Source organism: Peromyscus leucopus, chromosome 2 (genome assembly GCF_004664715.2).
Source record: "Peromyscus leucopus breed LL Stock chromosome 2, UCI_PerLeu_2.1, whole genome shotgun sequence".
NCBI classification, from domain to species: Eukaryota; Metazoa; Chordata; class Mammalia; order Rodentia; family Cricetidae; genus Peromyscus; species Peromyscus leucopus.
In genome coordinates, this window is record NC_051064.1 from 98,875,880 (window position 1) to 98,898,030 (window position 22,151).

Sequence of the window (22,151 nt, forward strand, 5' to 3'; positions counted from 1 at the left end):
GGTGTTTAGCTTTATCTGCTTACACATGCTTTGTGTATGCAGAGGTGAGAAGAGAGTATCCAGGTCCCCTGGAACTGGAGTTATAACCAGTTGTAAGCAGTCACATGGATGCTGGGAATTGAGCCAGTGTTCTTAATCACTGAGCCTTCTGTAATGATGTCTTACCACTCTTTTCTGATGTTGGAAATTTTTGTATTTTTCCTTAGTAATATCTAGCATATTATTTTTCAGTTTTATATTTTAAAAATTTTTATTTATTTAATTGATTTCCTTATTTACTTCTCTTTTTATTGTTTACACATGCTCTTCTTTATCTTGCTTCTTGAAGAGGTTTAAATAATAATCGTTAGACCTATTTTTTGTCCTAATATTAAACACTGTCTTACACATTCCATACATTATATTCCATGTCATTATATATCACTTGCTTACATGAGTAGAATCAAAGGTGGTCTTGAGGACTTCCTGCCCAGGTCTGCGTAAGACGTGACGTTTCCCTCTTCCCCTTGTTGACAGTCAGCAATTAGACACTAAAGCCTGGCCTAACCTACAGAACAGAATAATAATAAATTATTATTACTTAACAATAATTTATTATTTTTAAATAATAATTTTTTATTATTGTGCATATGTTGTGTGTTTGGAGTGTGCACATGCTGCGTCGTGTGTGTGTGTGGAGGTCAGACACAAGTTTGGGAAGTTTGATCTCCTTTCCCACCTTTGTATGGGTTCTTGGGACAGATGACAGCCTTGCTTTCTCATATATATAGTGTCTTAGTGAGTGCTCCAAGTGCACCTGAAAGCAGTATACATCCTCATTTATTCCCTAAACATGTCTTGTGACAAATTTGCTGATAGTGCAGTGTTTATTTTATGTATGTTCTGTTTAATTTTCCCATCAGTTACATAGGGAGGCATCCCTAAGTTTCCATGGATGATTATGATTTTCAGTACTGATAATAATAAATTCAGTTATCAGTTCTGATATTTTCATTTCATAGGAGTATTTTGAATTTTTCAGGTTTCTTACACATTTTTCTCTCTTCTTGGTGAGGAATTTGATAATGTTTTCTTTTTTGTTGGGAATGTGATTGTCTCTCGCCTTTGTGTCTGTCTTTCATTATTAACATGAAACAAGCTTTTATTTTTTCTTTTTGTTCTACTTTAGGCTAGTAACTTAAAGAAGGTCCTCCATGGAATTACAAGTTATTATCATGAGGTACAAGAAATACCTGATTTTAAACAAAAATTGTAGTTGCTTGACTTCTTGTTTATAGCATTATATTGTAATGAAATTCATAGTTACAATAATTATATTGCCACTTTCAGAGCACTCAGAATTTTTGTGGAAATGGTGAGGTTTAAAGCTTAAATGCATTGGATTTCCAAAAAAAAACAAGAAAAGAAGATAGCTCTCATTTTGATACTCTAGATTATTTTTACAAATAGAATTTATTGTGTAATAATTGGTGGCCTTTGAACTGACTTTGTTATTTAAGAGGTTTTCTTCTGTTTTTTAATGTCATGGAAATAAACTTAAAAGTTCCTTGTAAAATTTTTAATACTGCTATAAGAATTTTCTGGGTGCTCTATGCATCCAGAATCCTTAGAAACTTCATAAGTGTCAAGAAAATAAGGAAGGGACAGGAAAAGTCAAATCTATTGGATTTTTGTTGTTCATTTGTAGAAGTGCAGTGGATTATGTTGTAATTCTAAGTGATACATACTATTACAAATATTCTTCAGATAATCTGACTTCTCTTTAGGTTGTATAAATAATTTTACCTTTATTAATAATATTACCTTTATATTTTGGGCTAGCATAATCCTGTTTACTACTTACGGTGAAAGCATTTTTGTTAGAGTAAGATAACCTAGGTCCTTCTTAACAAATCCTTGTTTGTTTGTTTGTTTTTTGTTTGTTTTGTTTTTTTTTCTTTTTGATAGAGAGGTCAAATAAAAACCAAATACAGTTGACTCTGAATATTGAGGAGTAGCCAGGATATTGCTTACTTAGTTTTTGTTAATATTACTGACTTGTGATATCTTAATTTATTTGAGTTCTTTCATGAACTTATTTTAAATTATTTTTTTTAAATAATAAAATTCTTTGTAGCCTACTTAACTGAGTGATCTAATTTATTAATTTGATTTTTCAGTTTTTGGGGCAGCAGATTTCTGAAGAACTTATCCCTGATTTAAACCAAATAACTGAGTGCTCAGACCCTGTGGAGCTTGGAAGGTTGCTTCAGCTTATTCTAGGCTGTGCGGTCAACTGTGAAAGGAAGCAAGGTAAGTGAGTTGTGGTCATTTGAGGGACCCACTTTCTAGAAACATTCTACTTTGCTAGTCCTCAGTGGTGACTTTTACAGGAAGATGTTATCTCCCCACTACTGTGTGGCTGAAATCACCCTGCAACAAACTAGATCTAAATTCTAGACCTCCCTGTCATTAATACTGCTACAGTTCTTGAGTGTCCTATATTCTGGTGGTCAGTGGCTAAATTAAGCGTATTTAGTTCAAATAGTTTGATATCTGGTGTTTAGGACACACTGGGTAGTTAATAAGGTAGAATTTTAGGTTCATTTAATTTTTCATAATAAAATATTCAGCTAATTATAATCCAAACTTCTTCAAATAATACCCACTGTTTAGAAGAAACCTGTCTACTGTTTGTTTTTGAGAAGTGGAGTAGTGCACATATTAATGGAACTGGTGCATTACACTAGTATACATAAGCATAGTAATCTGTTTACTACTGAGCAAAAACTGTCATAAAAATGGTAAACTGAGTAGACGTGAATCTCCTTTGCACTGAGGCTTGTATATCTTGGATGGGAAGTGCTTTGATACTACTACTGTGTGGTTTGACCAAAGCTTGGTCTTAGGGCACTTCCTTCATAAGGACTTCTTCATGTTCAAGAAAGGATACAGGATAGATAAATTCAGTAAGTTCAAGCTCAAGAAATATAAAATAACATAAAACTCAATTTAAGTCTATAAAACACACACACACACACACACACACACACACACACACACACACACACCATAAAACTTTCCTATTAGTGTCTGTATTTAGTAGTTACTGTTTTCAGAGGGCACATAATTGTTTTTTCTATATTTAGTGCCAGGGGATAGTAAAGTTCTGTATGTTGTGGGGTTTTTGTTTGTTTGTTTTTGTGAGAAGTAAGAATTTTTACTCATACAGGTTCCTGGCTATTCAGAATTTGAAAAGGAATAATTGATCTTTAAAATCTAGTACTTTGTGTTACAGTTTGGTTCCTTTTATTTTTTGATTAATACTTCTTTTTTAGTTTCTGGTTATTTATAGCATACTTTTGCCTAATTTATGTTTCCAAAATTTCAGACATGATTCATTTTCAGAGAAGTAACGTTGGCTTTGATTCTATTTCATTTCAGTATTATTTAATTTCTAGTTTTGCATTCTTCCATTTTCTTGTAAATTCATCATGCTTCTATTTCAAGCCATGATTGAAAGTCCAAGCTACAATTTTCCTAGTGTTGATTTTGTTGTATCCTGCAAATTTTAAAATACTATCTCATTTACAATTTAGGCCTAAGCATTATTAAGTATTCTTGTCTTCATAGTTTTGAAAGGAAATTCAGTTCCTGGAGATATAAGTGGAAGTTTAGTAAGCAGTGCATTCAAAAAAAGTTTCACTTTCAAAATATGTGTCTGGATTAGCAATTAGGTTTGTATAGTTAAATAAAAAACTACTAGTGGGCTGAGGATGTGGCTTAGTAGCAAAACTCTGGTCTGTCATATGCAGAGTTGATTTCCATCCTCAGAGCTGCAGAAGGAATGAAAATAGGAAAAACAAAAACAAAAAATACAATAAGTTGAATAAAACAACTTCTGTACTTTTGTGGTTTGAAGTGAGGATTGGCTTTGTTATTATAATACCCTTCTCAAAGGGGAAGGTTTTTTTTAAACATAATTTCTTTATTGATTCTTTGGGAATTTCACATCATACACCCTAATTCTTCTCACTTCCCAGTCCACTCATATCCTCCCCTCACTTCTGCAGTATCTCCCAAAAGAAAATTAAAAAAAAAAAAAAAAACAAAAACAAAAAACAAAGCAAACAAACAAAAACAAGAACAAAACAAACGTCAAAAAAACCTCTTCGATTCTCCATTTTTTTCCCACCTCTTTAACACCTCTTCATTCATCCTGGTGGCATTCGAGTGGAGTGTCACCTAGTATATATAAATATACCCTTTTGTATATAACCCTTTGTCCAATCTGCTTTACCAGCAAATGTTCATTGAAATGAATCACTGGTCTGGTTCAAGGCCTCTGGTTTCTGATACACAGTCATCACTGGATCCTCACCAAAACTCTGGGATATCCTGTGGCTACTCTGAGTCCTAGAGATCCTGCTGGTGTCATTCCACAGGACCAATCCCTTTATCATCTCCATCAGGTGGGGTAGATGTTAGGGTGGCCCAACCCAAGACCCTGCTGTGGGCCTGGGTGGTAGGTGAGCTTACAGGAGTGTCTAAAAGAATCCTTAAAGCACAAAAGTATTGGATTTGAGGGCAGTAGTAGGGGGAAGAACATACAGTTGAAGTGGACTGAAGTCTGCATATCTCTGAGGCATTCTTTGATTAAGGTTCCTCATCTCTTGTCTGGACGAATCACCTTTACTTGCTGTATGTGTCTGGAAAGCTTTAAACATGGCAAGAATTAGTGGATGCTGAACAGGTGTTGTGGGAGGCTGCACATATATCTTTGAAAGCCTTCCTGAGACGCAGATGGTACAACTAAAATTTCTGGATCTAAAATTGGATAGTTATTATCAATAGTTTTAATATTGCTTGTATTATTTTTCTTTTACTTAGAAAAATTAAAGGGTTTCTTCTTTGGCTAAATTTAAATTACTAAAGGTAAAAATTTTCATTTTGCTTTTAATGGACATATTAGTGAATTAGTATATTGCATGAAGGATCATTTGTGCTTAATTAATTTTCACACTTTGGTTATTGGGTAGTTAAATTGTATAGAACAAATTTTATGTCAAACTTAATTTTTTGTTTATAGAGCATATTAAAAATATAATGACCCTTGAAGAATCTGTTCAGCATGTGGTCATGACTGCAATTCAGGAGGTAAGTGTTACCACATTCACATGAGTATGAAAACCCTGAACCAAATTATGTAAAATTGTGTAAATTTTTTTTAACCATTAAAAAATGTTAAAAGCCTTTAAGCCCAATTTTAGAATCTCTAATTCCAAAAGCCATCTGATAATTGATACTTTAAAGTACTTTTATTTTAATTTGGAGCTCAGCACAGAACCCAGTTTCTAGTGATTGCTAGGCAAACGCTCTTCCACACATCATAAGTCCTTAGCCTCTTAAAGTTCTTTTCAATACCTTCTACTAATGAAAGCAAAATAATCAACCTTACTGCATGTGGAATGTTCCATTTCCTCTCTTGTTCCTGACACCAGTGCAGTAGTTCTCAGCTGTGGGTTGCAAGCCCTTGGGTTGCCTATAACCATTGGGAAACACAGATATTTACATTACAATTTATAACAATAGAAAAATTTACAGTTATGAAGTAGAAATGAAATTTTATGGTTGGGGTTACCACAACACGAAGAACTGTATTACAGGGCAGCAGCATTAGGAAGGGTGAAAAGCTAGTGTGTCTGTATCATGTGCGTTTAGAACTTTAGACTTGTGAACACTTAGATTTTGGAGTCAAATAACCTGAATTTAAGAATTCAAGATTATTATTATATCAGATATACTAGAAGGATATCAAATTCTTGGGGTTCAGTATTGGCTCTTAATTCCAGTTAAAAATCTTGGGTGAAAAGCATTAATTTATGACATATGAATCATTGTTTAAGAGGGGCATGATGGTACACCCTATAGTCCTTGCTCTTGAAGGAGGATCCCAAGCTTAATCTACCTCATGAGAATTCTGACTAGAAAAAGAACAAGAGAAAAGAAATGAAAGAGTCCCTATTTAAAAAAATGTATTTGTGTTTATCATCAGTAATGTCTCCTAAAACTTGGATTGTAGTTTATTCTTAATCTTATCATTAATATGCTTGAACATTCTTACTTGGTTCTATGTCTAATGTAGTTTTTATCTGGTTAATGTTCTAAGGTTCATTAAATTAAGACAAAAGAAGGCTAAATATAAATCAATTTATAATACTTCTGGTAAATAGATTTTCATAAAGATTGTACCATTGTATTTAACTTTGCTATTTTAACTTCCTAGTTGATGAGTAAAGAAATCGTGAGCTCTCCTGCAAGTGACACCATTGGAGAATTAGAGCAGCAGGTAAGATTTTCATTGTGTGAGGAGAGCTCACAGGAGTGGCATGGTTCCCTACCAGTTATTTCACAAAGGGTGAACTCATGTGCAGCGATCCCTCCATGGGATTTGCTGTAAGATCCCACTTGGATATTAATACATGTTTTCTAATGTATGGAAGGTGTGACAGCTTTAGTGTTTTCTGTGATCATGTTCCAAGAGTCAGTGACACTAAAGATTCCAGTTTGCCTGTAATAGTTATGTGGTCCGTTCTATATGGTTATACTATTAAACAGATAATTTTTAAAAATCTCTAAAATTTTTATTATGGTTTCAATACTGATACACACACACACACACACACACACACACACACACACACACACACAAATTTCTATCCTTTTGTTGAGATTAAAGAAATAGCTCCAAGAGTGAGGATCCTGTGAAGTACTTTTTCCCTAGGCTAAAGTTCCCTTCTCTCTTTCTGTAACCTGAGGAGGGTGGTCCAAGGAAAGAGGAAGGGTGAAAGGAGAGGCCAAGTGCATTTTTAGCTATTTGTTTTGTAGGCCTCTGGCTCCCCACCCCCCAACCAGGGATAATATTAGATATCTTGAAGAGTATTTCAGATTTATTTTTTGAGAGAAATTTTGTTTAAATATAAGCATACTTTCTTTTATTTTTGCATGAAATTAAAAAATTATAATATCTAATAACTTTTAAAATATATACCAAGAATTTTCATAAAATTTCATTTCTGTGGGACCTTATCTTTAAATATTAGTAAGATTATAGAAATGTCACACTAAGGCAACACATGAAGGCTCATTCGTTAACAGATGATTTTGAAACATGATTTCTCATATCACTATACACATGTTGATAGAAGAAGTTATTCTGATTCACTAAATGTGGTTTACTGAGAATGATGCTTTCTGTTTTAGCTTAAAAGGGCATTAGAAGAGCTTCAGGAAGCCACAGCAGAGAAGGAAGAGCTGAAGCAAAGGTGCCAGGAACTGGATATGCAGGTATGGACAGAGAATTCCTGAGGAGAGAAGAGTAGCATGTTCTGAAGGTTGGTTTTTATTTCATGGAAGAGACATTAAAATGATGATTCTTTAACATTTAAGCAGGAGTTTTTTAAGTATTTTTCTCTACTTTGAGAATTGTTGGCTTGATTAGTCTTTGAGAAACACATTATACCAACTGGAGAATTTCAGCTATTTAGTACATGAGGATTCAGTTGCATGTTATAAGAATGGGAGAGGACAGCTTCCAGGACTTGGTCCTCTCCTTTCACCATGAGAGTGAACTCAGGCCCACAGACGTGGATGACAAGCCCCTTAACCCCCTGAGCTCTTTTACCATTACCATTACCCACTTACATTCATTCATCAGTTTTACTAGATGAGCAGTTTCCTTGTACGACTGAAAACAGTCTAGCTGGGTTTTTGTTGTTGTTGTTTTTTTTTAATTGGTTTTTTAACTACAGATGCTTGTCTCCAGAATATATGACTGGCTATTTTCTGCTGTGAACCTCAATGAGAATTTAGGCTGAGAAAATGACTACATCTGAAAATTAGCTTAGACCTCAAACTATATGTTCTTTAGATTTAGAAACATTGATTTGATTTCTCCTGTTTGACCTAAAATTCCTATACTCAGAATTCTGGTGTTGGAAGAATCCTTAAAAATCACCTCTTAGTCAAACTGTTTCATCCCTCAGTCAGAATTAGAATACAGAACCCCCAGCTCTTCGGAGGTGGCTTTGCTATTGATGCTTGTTTCTCAGGTGACTGCACTTCAAGATGAGAAGAACTCACTGGTTTCCGAGAATGAGATGATGAATGAAAAGCTTGACCAGTTGGATGGCTCTTTTGATGATCCAAATACAATGGTTGCGAAAAAGTATTTTCATGCACAGTTACAACTAGAACAATTACAAGAAGAAAACTACAGGTAGTGTTTTTAGTAGAAATTACAGAGTTTTGTTAAACTGATATATCTAAAGAGCCATAATTATCAACAGCCAATAATTGAGAATTATATATGCTTAGGACATTGATTAAAGTACACCTAACAAAAATACCAATAACAAAAAAATTTCTAACAGAGATCGGTCATATTAACCAGTTAGAATATGTACATTAAAACAAAGGACTTGAAAGACAGAAGCCAGACATTTGCAGTAAGAGTTGCAGGAGGGGTCACAGAGGCTTGGAGAAAGCGCCTCAATGTAAGTAAGTTAACAGTAATTAAAGGATGCAGATCTTAAGCTTAAAGGATGCTTTTCACTCAATAAACAGCCAAAGCTCTTATCTTTAGTAAAGGTTGGTTGTTTCTGACGGGCTGTCTACTGAGCCTTATGCAAAGACCTTGAGAACAAGCATTTTAATTGTACCTTACATGTATTTTCATATCATTTCAAACTTGCAAAATAAAGTTGTCAGGATATAAGGAACTCCTTCCTGTATACCTTTTACAGCTGTTTCATAGTTGTTGTTATTATTATTATTATTTTTATAAAGCTTTCTCTGTTTAGCACAGTCAGTATTCATGTTAGGGATTCAGATTTTTGGAGAAATGCAGATTCTTGAGCGCCCTCTAAGCTTCAGCGTGTATTTCCTAAAAACAGCAAAACATAGCAAAATGGTGATAATTAGGAGATTGTTCATTAACACCATGGTCCTATCTAAACCACAGAACATTTTCAAGTACAGTCAGTTGTCTCAGTTCCTTTATAACTTTTCCCTACTAAAATGGAATCCAGGGCTCATTAACTGGCTCTTTCTCAGGGGTGCTGTCTGTCACTCTCCTCCTTTGTTTCAATGTTCTGCTCTCTGAGATTTGACCAAGTCAACCATGGTATCCTTTAAATGTAATCTTTCTTTTGTGTACTTTCTGTCTGACACAGCAATATGCCCCAAACTGATTGTCCTTAATCTGTTCAGAATTAATATTTTACCTCCTTACATATCGTGTATTTTAAAAATTACTGTATTTATACATTTCTCTTTATCTTTGCCCATTAAAATTTCAGTTAGAACCAGATATACATAAGAGGTAAAGTGAAAACTCACAACATTATGTACCTTTCATTTGTGTTTCAATATTAATGGCTAAGAGTTACTTTAATTTTCCCTCTTCTGAAGGTGGAATTTAAGTATGTCATATTCACTTCAAATCTCAATGAGGAGATAGAGGATGGAAACTATATTAAAAATATTTATTTTCTTTTAAGGCTTGAAGCTGCCAAAGATGATTACCGTGTTCACTGTGAGGAACTTGAAAAGCAGCTGATTGAATTTCAGCACAGAAACGATGAGCTGACGAGCCTTGCTGAGGAAACGAGAGCCCTGAAAGATGAGATAGATGTTCTTAGGTATGGCCTGTCCGGGTCCTCATGCCACTTCCCAGCTTTTGTTTAGATAACTTGAGTGATTTCCAGTCTTACCAGATCTCTTAATATCCCTGTGGATTGATCACTTTTTACTTAGACTTCTGGTCACCTTCTGTGCTCATTAGTTAGACTTTCATTTAAAGATATAATGTTCAGTTCTTGTTAGGACAGTTTCACATCAGAACCCAGAAACCCAAAATGATAATATTTTCTTAGAATTTTGTCAATAATACATGTCACTGATTTCGTATGCATTACTGCGTTTTGGGAAACTCAGCATAGGTAAGAATTCTAGCATTTCTTTCAGGTAGGATTATCTGGGATATAAAATGTATGCTTAGCTGCCACTATGATTTTGAGAGTATGCATCATGTTGTGGGAGCCTGAGGACACCTTGTGGGAGTTGGCTCTCCTCCCTCATGTGGGTTTTGGTGACTGAACTCAGGTGTCAGGCTTGCTCAGGAGTACCTTCAGCCACTGGGCTAAAGTTAGTATTTTTATGTGATTTTTTTTTTTAATTTTGTCTGTTTTAAATACCCATTTGAAAAGAAATCATTATAGCTATTAATTTGGACCTATGTGTGCTATTGAAGTGATTTAATTTTTTTCAGTTCATTTTTGCTTTAGCACAGTTGGTCAGATAAATGGAGTTCTAAAGAAAAGTGCTTTTCCAGAGACAAATTTGTCAATTGAATCAACTTTATAAGCATATACAACTTTTCTAAACAATATAGGTGGTTTTCCTGGGAACTAGATAGCTCAGAATTACTTAGTCATGTGTACCAAATCATGCATTTTGATATATTGTGCTAAAAGTCTGTCAATCTGTCAAATCTAAAGGATTTTAATAGTTGCTGACTTTACCACAAAAATAATGAACTTGAAATGGATTTAGGCTTATGTTTTGGTTATTGTTTAGAGTATTCATTTTGCAGCTAAAAAATGTGTGCATACACATTTTATTAATGCAGGGCTACCTCAGACAAAGCAAATAAACTGGAGTCGGCAGTGGAAGTGTATCGTCAGAAGCTACAGGATCTAAATGACCTCCGTAAGCAGGTGAAATCTTTACAGGAGACAAATATGATGTATATGCACAACACCGTGAGCTTGGAAGAGGAGCTGAAGAAGGCCAATGCAGCACGTGCGCAGCTGGAGACCTATAAGCGCCAGGTGAGTGATGTCTGAATATCTCATTGATGAAATTAAGAGTTCAGTGTTGTGATTTCATTTTTATTTCCCAGAGTGATGCAGAAGTGAAGTATCGAGTGTAGTAAGTTGTGTGCTCCTGATGAATTTCTTCTTTCTGCAGTTGTAGTTTAGGGGACAGTTACAGAATCTGACTCACCTACATCCTTCACCTTTGTACTGCCTTCTGAGCTCTTCAGTTTTTCCTGTTGAGCCTTTAGTGTTTGTCAGTGTCTGGGGAATTGGACAAATGCCTAGGCAATGATAGAGAACGTAGCTCCACCTTCAAATACTCTGTTGTGCCATTTACCAAACAACCTTGAAAATTATTAAAATAAAGCCTACTTTTAAATATTTTGACTTATTTTAGTCTTAATTTGTTGAGTTTTTTTGTAATTCTTTTTTTTTTTTTTGATGTTCTGCTTTTCCAAATAACTTAGAATTAAAATGTCTGTTTCCAATTCACCTTGTTCATTTATTCAACCCTGAAAGTTGATGAGTCTCATGAACTATTTTCCTTTTTTTTTTTTTCCTGCCCAAAGGTTCAGGACCTTCACACTAAGCTTTCCTCTGAGTCTAAAAGGGCAGATACACTAGCATTTGAGATGAAACGGCTTGAAGAAAAACATGAAGCTTTACTCAAGGAAAAAGAGGTGATCATAAATGTTTGTTTAAAAAAAATGTCTTTTTTTTTTTTTTTGTAGCTTTGAATTGCCCTAATCCTAATCCTTAACCCCTAACCACTAACCTGAATCCTAAGCATATTTTTTTTTCCTAGTGATTTCCTAGTTTAATACCTTATGTTTAAGTCTTTGGTCCATTTTTAGTTGCTGTATCAATACACAATGAGAGATATGGCTTGTTTTTTTTGGGGGGGGGCAACAGTAATTGAAAAGGCATTTTTTTTCTCCAGTATGTTAAGTTTTTGTCCTTTTGATGGAGGATCATTTGACTATAAAGGCCTGGATTTATTTATGGTATTCATGTTCTGTTTCATCAGTCAGTTCATCTGTTTTTACCAGTACTCTGGTTCTGGTTGCTGCTCTTTGCAGTACACTTTGATATCAAGTTCTGTGATGCCCCCATTGTTTGCTTGGTTCAGGATTGCCACAACTATTCGGGATCTCTTGTGCATAAGCGTTAAAGCTTTTCCCCAGTCATTCTTTTATGAAAATGTTATTATCAATTCTTCCATGGTAACTGCACTGAATCTTTATAATTTGGGGTGGTTTAGACATTTTAGAAATACTGTATGATTCTCATATAGAGTACTAAAGAAGAATTAGAATTGATAAATTTAGTAAAGTTGTAGGACAAAATCAGCACACAAACTTAGTAGCTGTTTTATGCACAGTGACAATAGCTACAAAATAAATACATTTCTTTGTAGCTGGAAGTTTTCCTTTGTCCTGTCTGGTCCTGCAGCTACTCAGACCCTAGTAAAGACAGAGAGGCTTATATACAAACTGTATAGTCTATGGCAGGCCTCTTGCTAGCTAACTCTTATAACTTAAATTAACCCATTTCTATTCATCTAGGTTTTGCCACATGTTCCATGTTACCTCTAAGCTGCCTTGCCATAGGCCAGTGCATCTTTATTTATCAACCAATTAGAACAACATATATTCGCAGCATACAGAAAGATATCCCACAGCAATTCTTAGTAATCAGTTTGACCAAGAAAAGTATAAGACCTCTGCATGAAAGTTAGAAAACATTGATGATAGAAATTGAAGACAGCACATAACAGAATGCATAGTCTCCCATGTTCACACATTCTTTATTCAGTCCTGTTAGCTTTTGCCAGGAGAGATAATGAAGTCATAGTCACGGGTCCTCAGTCTTAGTGCATGTTGTCTAACTCTAAATTTTCATCCAGTCACCTTAAAGCAAGGATCATCAACAGCTTTATTAGTATCTATGAACATACCATGTCCATTTTCTGTAAAGTATACTGTTCCATGGGTGTCATTTAGCAATCATATTGCTACGACAGGATGTCTGGCATTTATGTATGACAGGAAAGATGATTTTAGCTTACCAGTTACTGAAGCTTTATTCATAATGGCCTGTTCTTTTGGCAGGCCTGTAGTAGGGGGAAACACCATAGAAGCAGTGATACTTTGGAAGAAGAGACTGTTAGCTCATGGTAGATGATGGGCAGAGAGAAGACTACAGGAGGTTCCCAAGGATATGACTCAATGACATCTGTTTCCTCCCACTAAGTCCAGTTTTGATTCTTTACCATCTAACACTGTCATCTTGTGAATCGACTAAGAATTAATCCATTCATCAGTTTAGAATCCTCATGATCGAATCATCTCTGAAGTGCCACCCTGCCAACCTCATAGTGGTGTTTTGCTGATATTCTTGGCATTTTTCAGTTCAGTGGAGTTGAAAATTAAAACCATCATACAAGGCTTTTAATGTGTATCCATAGAATTGAGCCATCATTACTGTAATCAAGTTTGAGAATACTGTACTTCCAAAAAGAAATTCTTTTCATTAGCAGGTAGCATGCAGTCTGGTCTCCTTTCCATCAGTCTCAGCAACTGTTTATGGACTTGCTGTCTCTGCATTTTGCTGGCCTGTCTGAAGCATGCAGTGACATGACTAGGTCTTGTGATTATCTTGTTCAAGGTCACCCATATTTTCTCTCAAGCTTCCTATGGTATACTGTCTATTGGTAAATGATTCCCATTGCTTCATTTGTCTGGTCATCAGTGTGTGGACATTGGGACTCATCCCACTTTGGGCTATTATGAATATTGCTGCTGGTTTATTCACACATTTTTATGTGGGTGGTTTTTATTCCTCTGGAGTGCATACTAAGAAAGGTGACATAGTGCCTTATCATAAGTATATTTAATCTCTTTTCTGTGTCCTTGCCAACACTTTCCTGACATTGTGGTTTATTTTAGCTGTCCTAGTGAATGTGAATTTTTACTTGCATTTCTGTAATAACTAAGGTCATTGAACAAGTATGTGTACTTTATGGCTCTTAAGATCCTTCCCATGTTTCACTTCAATTATTTGCTTTTTTAGTATGAGGATTTTATATATCTATCTATCTATCTATCTATCTATCTATCTATTATTATCTATCTATATATATATATATATATATATATATACTGGATGCAAATCCTTTCTTAGATAACTACTTCTTGAATGTTTTCTCTGATTCTGTGTTATCTTCTCATGTTCACAGTAGTCCTGTTTTCAGCAAAAGTTTCCTGTTTTAAGTCACAGTTGTCTGTTTTTCTTGGTTTTGATTTACTTCTTTGTGTTGTTTTGCAGGTTTTAGAGTCCGATTCTTATATGTAGTCTGTGTTCCATTTTGTATATGATGTGAATAGTATCCAACTTATTCACTTGTAGGCTGCTGTCTGCTGCCCCGGCATCATGTTTAAAGACTGTTCTTTCTTCATTGAAACTGTCTTGTCACTCTAGTTATACAAGGCAGAGGACCATGATTCTGTTATGGTGCATACATAGCATAGGATGTATAACAGAAAGGGCAAAGCCTACACATTGGGATGCATTAACAATAATGTACTCACACTGGCACATTGGTCACAACAGTGCAAGGTGTTAGAAATACAGAACTGGTAGTGGAGGAGAGATGAGGGAATGCATAGAAACTTGGGGTGTCCTGTTCATTTTTCTAATAAATCTAAAACTACCCACTACCCACAAAAGACCCTACTAATTAAAAAGAAATACATACTTGACCAGAAATGTAAGAGCATAGATCTTGCCTTTTGGCTCTCTTACTTTGACTATCTGTCTAGCCCCTGTGTTAGTACCCCTCTGTCAGTCATGATCATTATAGTTTTCAGTCAAGTTTTCAAATCAGAAAATGAATTCTGGGCAGGCTAGGTGGCTCAGTAGATAAAAGTTCCTGGTGTCAAAACTGACAACCTGAATTTGATCCCTGGACCCTGAATTTGATGTGTGGAAGGCGTGCATGCATACACACACACACACATGCACATTTGTGTGCACACACAGTTGCTGTCTACTCATTGTTGTGGGGGTTATAACTGCTGATAGAACAATTCTTTTTTAGAGACTGATAGAACAGCGTGACACTCTGAAAGAAACGAATGAGGAGCTACGGTGCTCACAGGCACAGCAAGATCACCTAAATCAAGCTGGTGAGTTGGGCAGATGTAAGTTTGTTTTTCTAATGATTGAAATACTGATGACAACTAATTGATGTCTGTTGCTTAGATGCATCTACTACAAAAAGTTATGAGAACCTCGCTGCTGAGATCATGCCAGTGGAATACAGGTAAATTCATACTGACTGATAACCTATACCTAATAGTACAAATGCCAGTTGGTTTTAGTCTATCTTTTTTTCATGTACTTTAATTAAAAAATTTATTATTTAATAAGTTTATTATGATAGAGCTGAAAACTTTCTTAATTGTTTTTACTCCAGCAATTTAAAAAATTGTCAAAAGTAAAATTTTACAAACTGGCAGAGTAACAGTCTAGTGTTTATGATGAGGCCTGTACTGTATTGAAATAATTTTTCTATTTTTTTAACTCTGGAAACTCTTAATGTATGACATTCAAATCCATGTGAGTAAAATAAAATAGAAGAATTGTCGGTAACAGTGGTAAAATTAACAAATGTAGACATTCCCCCTTAGTCTGTCTTTTATCCTGGTGGTTTATGGTGATTTACTTCTAGGCATTTTACCTGTCTAGTTATAAAATATTATTAGTACTTGGCACAAGTCAGATTTTATTTATTAAAACTCAGATTATCCTTTTTTTAGTTTCATTAAGATATAATTCATTCACTTAAATAATAGGTGGATATTTCTCACTATACTCATAGAGTTGTCACGGTCACAATGTGACCATCACCATTATTATCTGATTTTAGAACCATCTGTCATTACAACCACATGACCTATATATCCAGTAGCAGTTGTTCCCCATTCATGCCCCTCTCCCAAGATCTCACCCCTAGATGACCAGTACTAGTTGCCTTTTATTAATATTTCAAAAACATAGAGTCTTACAGTTGATGGCCTTTTGGAACTCAAATCTTTTTCTCAGAATAATATAGACAAATAATATGGAATTCTCTTTGACACATTTAAACTTTATAGACAGACCATAATTGCTAGCACAACAGTTTAAAATTACATCAGAAGCAAAATCCCACAAACTAACATTCTAATATAACCTGAATTTTCTTACTAGGCTGTAAGGTCATCTGCTTTGTCATTAAAGAAGAAGCTTACTGCCTGAAAATCATATAACAAAAGTTACTTTACTTTAGAAGTTAAGTAACTCATTTCAAGTTATAAAATTATAAGAAGACAAAAAGCAATATCATTAACAAACCTCTGAGTAGTTATATAAAATGAGAGTCATTTTCATTGTTGTTGAGTCAATCATGCTAAAATCAGTTTTTAAATGGCTACAGAGCTTAATTTTTAGAGTGATACTTTGGCCATTTAAAACAAAATTTGAATTTGTTGAAAGTAGTTGCTTTGGGAGTATGAGATTTGGAAAAGGGAAAAATTGTAAATTTCCTATTTAATATCAGAATGAAAATTGCATTGAATCTCAATATGAAAAATACCTTAAGACCTTTATATAAACCATTAATAATTTTTAAAAATATCATACGTGTACTGTATTTACACCATTCCCTGTCTCTAGCCCCTTTGTATACCCTCCTCACTCATTACCTCTCTTTAGTTATCATTGTTACATATAATAATATTAAGCAACCAAATAAATCTTACCTGCTGAGTCCATTTAATGTTGCTGATATGTGTTTTGGGACCTGACTATTTGGGATTGGATAACCAGTTAGGGGTTCATTCCTGGAGAAGACTGATTTTCTCTCAGCGGCCTTTAATTGCCTGTTATCATCTACATCTTGTGAGATTTCCCCATCCAGCTCATGCTGTCATTGCTCAGGTCTTCTTTAGGCAGCCATAAAGTTGAGAACTCATGCATGCAGTTTCCCTGTCATATATAAAAGATAAATTTCTCAACAGATATATCTTGGTCCTCTGTAGCATGAATCTTAGAGTCTTATTAATAAAATCAAACCTGGAGCCGGTATTGGGGTGAATATTGGAAGATCAGAGAAGCAGAACAAGCCACAGCCACTTCACCTTGCCAATTCCTCAGCTGATTCTGTTTCCTCAGACTGGAAGCTTCTGAGTCCTCATCCAAATGGATCTCAGCTGAACTGTGCTGCTCAAAAGCCTAAAAGCTTAACCAACCAAATGATTCTAGTTCCTGGTTTTCAAGCCTTATATACCTTTCTGCTTTCTGCCCTCACTTCCTGGGATTAAAGGCTCACTTTCTGGGATTAAAGGCCTGTGTCACCATGCCTGGCTGTTTCCAATGTGACCTTGAACTCACAAAGATCCAGACGGATTTCTGCCTCTGGAATGCTAGCATTAAAGACGTGTGTGCCACCATTTTCTAGCCTCTGTATCTAGTGGCCGTTCTGTTCTCTGACCCCAGATAAGTTTATTGGGGAACATTGGGGAATACAATACCACCACAGTCCTCTGTCTCTTGCAATCTTCCCACCCTCTTTTCTGCCATGTTCCAGGGGCTTAGATTTAGGATTGTGTTGTAGATGTATGAGTTGATGCTGAGCACCCCACAGTCAATTGTTCTTAGCATTTTGACCAGTTCTGGATTCCTGTAATGGTCTCCTGCAGCAGCAAAAAGAAGTTTCTTGGTTGAGGGGCAAGAGGTACACTTATCTGTGGGTATAAGAATAAGTATTAAAAATACATTTTAAAGCTGAGCATAGTGACACATGCTTTTAATCCCAGTGCTTTGAGGCAGAGGTAGGCAGATCTCTTGAGTTCTAGGCCAATCATACATAGTGAGACCCTATCTAAAAATGAAAAAAAAAAAAAAAGAATGCAGTTAAAGATTATATACTGATTTGGGGAAGTAGTAGCACTAGTAGATTCTATTGATTAGGCCTCAAGTCCAATTACCAAGATGTAAGTGCCAATATTGTATCTTTTGGGTTGTCTGGTTGTGCTGGTCATTGTAGTCTGTAAGCACCATAGCTGGGTAGGACTACTGATTACTTTTCTTCCTTGGCAGCTTTTTTAGCATCTTCAAGTACTGTAAAATCTACTCCTCATGGAGGAGACTTCCAGGTCAGATTCTGTTGGATTCTTATAAGTGCCTGGTGTCTTCCACAACAGGGACTTAGCTTCAACCTCTGAGAGGCAACCAAGTGCAACAGCAACAGCCTATATTGTTTTAGGAGTCCCTTAGATGCCTCTAGCCAACAACTAGAAAGGAGTTTCTTATACCTACACTGGGGTTTTCTTGCTCTTTGGTTCTTGGGGAAAGCATAATCACAGTAAGTGGCATAACTTCATTTAAAAAAAAATACATGCCCCACACACAGTTATACATAACTTTAGATGAACATAAATGATTCTCCCACCCAAAAACATCCTTTCTGTTTACTGCCCCCCCTTGGGACTGTACTATTTGAGCCCTCTCAACTTACTTTCCTCCCCATTTTTCCCATTTATTACTTCATAGCACCCATTATTCACTCTTCCCATCTCTAGAGACTTTTCAGGGTTCTGTGGTTAATCCAGGTAGATACCTAACTCCTGAACATTCAGAGCTGGAAGGACAAATAAGAAAAATGGAGCATTTATATTTCAGGATCTGGGTCACCTCCAAATATTTTCTTCTTTCAACTCTTTACCTGCTGATTTCATGATTCCATTTTTCTTTACAACCAAATAATCTCATAAAGTTAAAAATAAATCACTCCTTGGCATATGCCCAGTAGGCTCAACATCACAAAAATAGCAAAGAAATAAAAACAACAAAATGTCCTTCAACTGATAAATGATAGTGACAATGTGATACATATACACAAAAGTTTTTCTTAATATGTATAGTGAGACTAATGATCATAAAAATGTATTAAGATTTTTAGGCAAACTGTTTTTTTACATTTGCTTGTGTTTTATCATATGCATCCTAAGAATATACTTTTCCTGAAGTTGCTAAAATTTAAAAGTGAAGTCGTATTATCGAGGGATTTGCATAATTGTTTAATGGTGTTGCTCATGATCATATACTGTTACCTTTAACTTTTGAGGTGTGACCTTGCAAGGCATACAGTGCTTCTTTGAAACTTTGAGGAGTTTTTATCCTGTTTTAAAATTAGAGCTATTGAGTAGATAGGAATTCCCTTAAAATAATATGGTGGTTCCAGTGAGATTGCTCAGAGGGTTAAGGTACTTTCTGCCAACCCTAGCTCCCTGCATTCTATTCCTGGATCCACGTGGTGAAGGAGTGAACTGACTCCGCAAGTTGCCCTCTGATCTTTACATGAATACCATGGAACATGTGTGCACAAACACATATACATACTTATACAAACAAACTAAGTATATAAATGTAGCAACAATTTGAAAATATATTGTAAATGTTATTTTAAAAATTAAAAAAAAATGCTTTTCAACATTAGAGAGGTGTTCATTCGACTGCAGCATGAAAACAAAATGCTTCGCCTGCAGCAGGAAGGGACGGAGAATGAACGCATTGAGCAGCTGCAGGAGCAGCTGGAGCAGAAGCACCGCAAGATGAACGAGTTGGAAACTGAACAAAGGTGATTGTTGCCATTAGGAGTCAAGTGACTCAGTTACCTAGAAGTAGGAAACAGCACTATGGCCTGAAGAGATGGTATTGCCAAGCAGGTGTTTCTCACCACTCTAGTCCTTACTCTATGAAGAATTCAAAGGATTTAGTTCAGTGATATTATCATAAAATATAGAATAATGTGTTCATTTTAATAGACTTAGCTAGCCAGGATACTTATTCATGATGCTCACTAGATATCCTCACAACCAAAAGAAAATAGTGGTTTAGCGGCTACTGCAGTTGGTGTGTAGATAAGACACAGATTCTATAGTCAAGTTTTTAAAATTCTTAAATGCAAGTTTTTTTTATTTCAATAATATTCTATGAAGTAATACCTACCACAGATCAAAAGTTACCTTTTTAAATAGAGTAAAATGTTTTACTGAGATTTATATTGGTGAGCTAAAATTTTTCAAAAATTTATCTATATTTTAAAAATACAATCTTGGACATGGAAATTTACATTTTAGTCATAGAGTAATACATGAGAATGGAAATGATGTGGTATTTAAACATGGGCCTTTTTGTGTGGTCAATTAGAATTCCATTTGCTTAACTCAGTCACTGTTTCTTGGCAAGTTACTTAAATTCAGACTATTCAGCTATAGACACAGGAAGAAGCTGGTTAATGTATTTGCAGCAAGCGGTGTGCTTTCCTGGTTCCACTCAAGTGCCTTAAACTTTTTATCATCTAAACAATACTTATATCTGACTTCTATGACTTTCCTGTCAGAATCTTCCATAATGCCCTTCCTTCTATGCTTCAATCTTGTTTTTTCACTGTTGGAAACTGAAGCCAGGGCTTCCTAAATGACAGGCAAGCAAGTGTCCTGTGCTGAGCTATCTCTCCACTCTCATAAATAATAGTTACATACAAGTACTTTTGCAGACAAGTTCAGTAAATCCTCACTCTGAATTAGTGACTGTGGTCACCTTTTTTATGGATAAGGAGGTGGAGATGGAGAGGGTCAGAAACTTAGTGAAGTTAGATGGCTTCTAAGCTCTGAATTCCACAGTGAAAGTGTCTACTGACCTGACTGCTGAGTGTCTTCTAACTTACCTCATTAAGAAGATACTCAGTGTAGAGATGGGTGCAGCTGGATTTGTTTATCCAGCTTTTACCAGACCACTGGGGTTTCAAACACTTGAACCTTGTTTTCTGTGAGTAAAATAGGGTACATTTGACTTTTCTGAAGAGACTTGACTATTACTATCTTGCTAACCCTAGAAATACTAGGTTTCAGCTTTTGGTGAGCTGATAGAGAATGATAGACGTGACTACATTCAGTATTGCACGTACATGCTTTAAGAGAGGAAAAGTTCTTTTTAAGTTATTTCCACAGAAGTGACATCCTGTTCTCCCTATTGTGCTTTTCACAGATAATTGCCTTGCACTTATTTATACTAGCACTTGTATTAAATTGCATGAATGCACTTTTATAGACCCCCTAACTGTTTTATCTTCAAATATGAGTAAATAAATACCAACTCATGTCACAATAGATTGAGCAAGGAGCGCATTGGAGAATTGCAGCAGCAAATTGAGGACCTCCAGAAATCGTTACAAGAACAGGGCTCCAAGACTGAAGGCGAAAGTGTAAGTAACAGAATCCTTAACTTGCTCTATGTGTATTCTCTAATAGTTTCCACTACCTACTTCTCTTCATTTGAAATGGTACCCTTTTTGTTAACGGTACCTTCAAATACCGTATATATCTGCATAACAGATGCAGTGATTTTTGCCAACTTGAAGTCTTTTAGATTGCTCACATATATCGTAAGGTGATTTCTATCTGTCCTGCTTGGCACCTATACTTAAGTTCTCTAAGTCTTGACTCAGAGAGTGATGCTTTGAGGCCGAACAAGCCTACTGGGATTTTTGTCAAGCTTGTCCTGAAGAAAAAGTGAAATGAGAATAATCAGCACTCAGAATTGAAAAAGCTTCCTAATAGGAAACAAGTAGTTTCAACTGACAGATCATTGAAGAAACCATGACGAGTGTGAAGGACATTGACAGTTTTGAAGACATCACCCCTAGTGCTTCCCCTACTTTCATCTCAAACCATTTTAGACAGTGTGGGCTGAGATGGGAAGACTTGAAAAGAGATAGATTTAATCTGAATTTTTGACATACCTAGCATTTTTCCCATACTTTACCTGTATATTTGGGGAAGAAAAAAATTGAGAGAGATGTAGTTGATTAAAAGAAAAGGTAGATCTGGATGTGTTAGCAGATACCAGTTGATAGAAAATACTGGTGGGGGAGGAAGCTGTAAAGTAAGGAGAGGTAGAAAGGCAGGTTGAAAGGGGTGAATTTCCCTTCTGTCTTTTGTATACTTTATATGGTTTTCTCTTTTTTCCCTGGGGGCTTGGAACATAGAAGTCATCTCATGCATGGCGGCATCTCATATGTGCATATATACGGTATTGTATCCTCTCTAATACAGATATCACTAAGCCACTTTGGGAATACTTTTAAAATGGCACCTTTTTGGGGGACAACATTTTGGGTTGCAGTGTTTTGAAGATTGTTAATTCCTTCACCTTTTGTTTTTAATGTGTTGATGTCCACATTAT

General features: G+C 35.6%; 1 protein-coding gene across 1 annotated transcript in view; it reads left to right on the forward strand.

Moving 5' to 3' along the window:
• Positions 1–22,151, forward strand: part of Hook1 (hook microtubule tethering protein 1) — a 44,001-nt gene that overhangs the window by 11,345 nt on the left and 10,505 nt on the right. Inside the window, exons 4-16 of the mRNA XM_028870301.2 lie at positions 1,169–1,219; positions 2,160–2,292; positions 5,069–5,136; positions 6,266–6,328; positions 7,243–7,326; positions 8,091–8,257; positions 9,540–9,680; positions 10,670–10,871; positions 11,429–11,539; positions 14,959–15,046; positions 15,123–15,183; positions 19,402–19,542; positions 21,078–21,171. Coding sequence (XP_028726134.1) covers positions 1,169–1,219; positions 2,160–2,292; positions 5,069–5,136; positions 6,266–6,328; positions 7,243–7,326; positions 8,091–8,257; positions 9,540–9,680; positions 10,670–10,871; positions 11,429–11,539; positions 14,959–15,046; positions 15,123–15,183; positions 19,402–19,542; positions 21,078–21,171 — 1,404 coding nt within the window. The remainder of the gene's footprint in view (positions 1–1,168; positions 1,220–2,159; positions 2,293–5,068; positions 5,137–6,265; positions 6,329–7,242; positions 7,327–8,090; positions 8,258–9,539; positions 9,681–10,669; positions 10,872–11,428; positions 11,540–14,958; positions 15,047–15,122; positions 15,184–19,401; positions 19,543–21,077; positions 21,172–22,151) is intronic.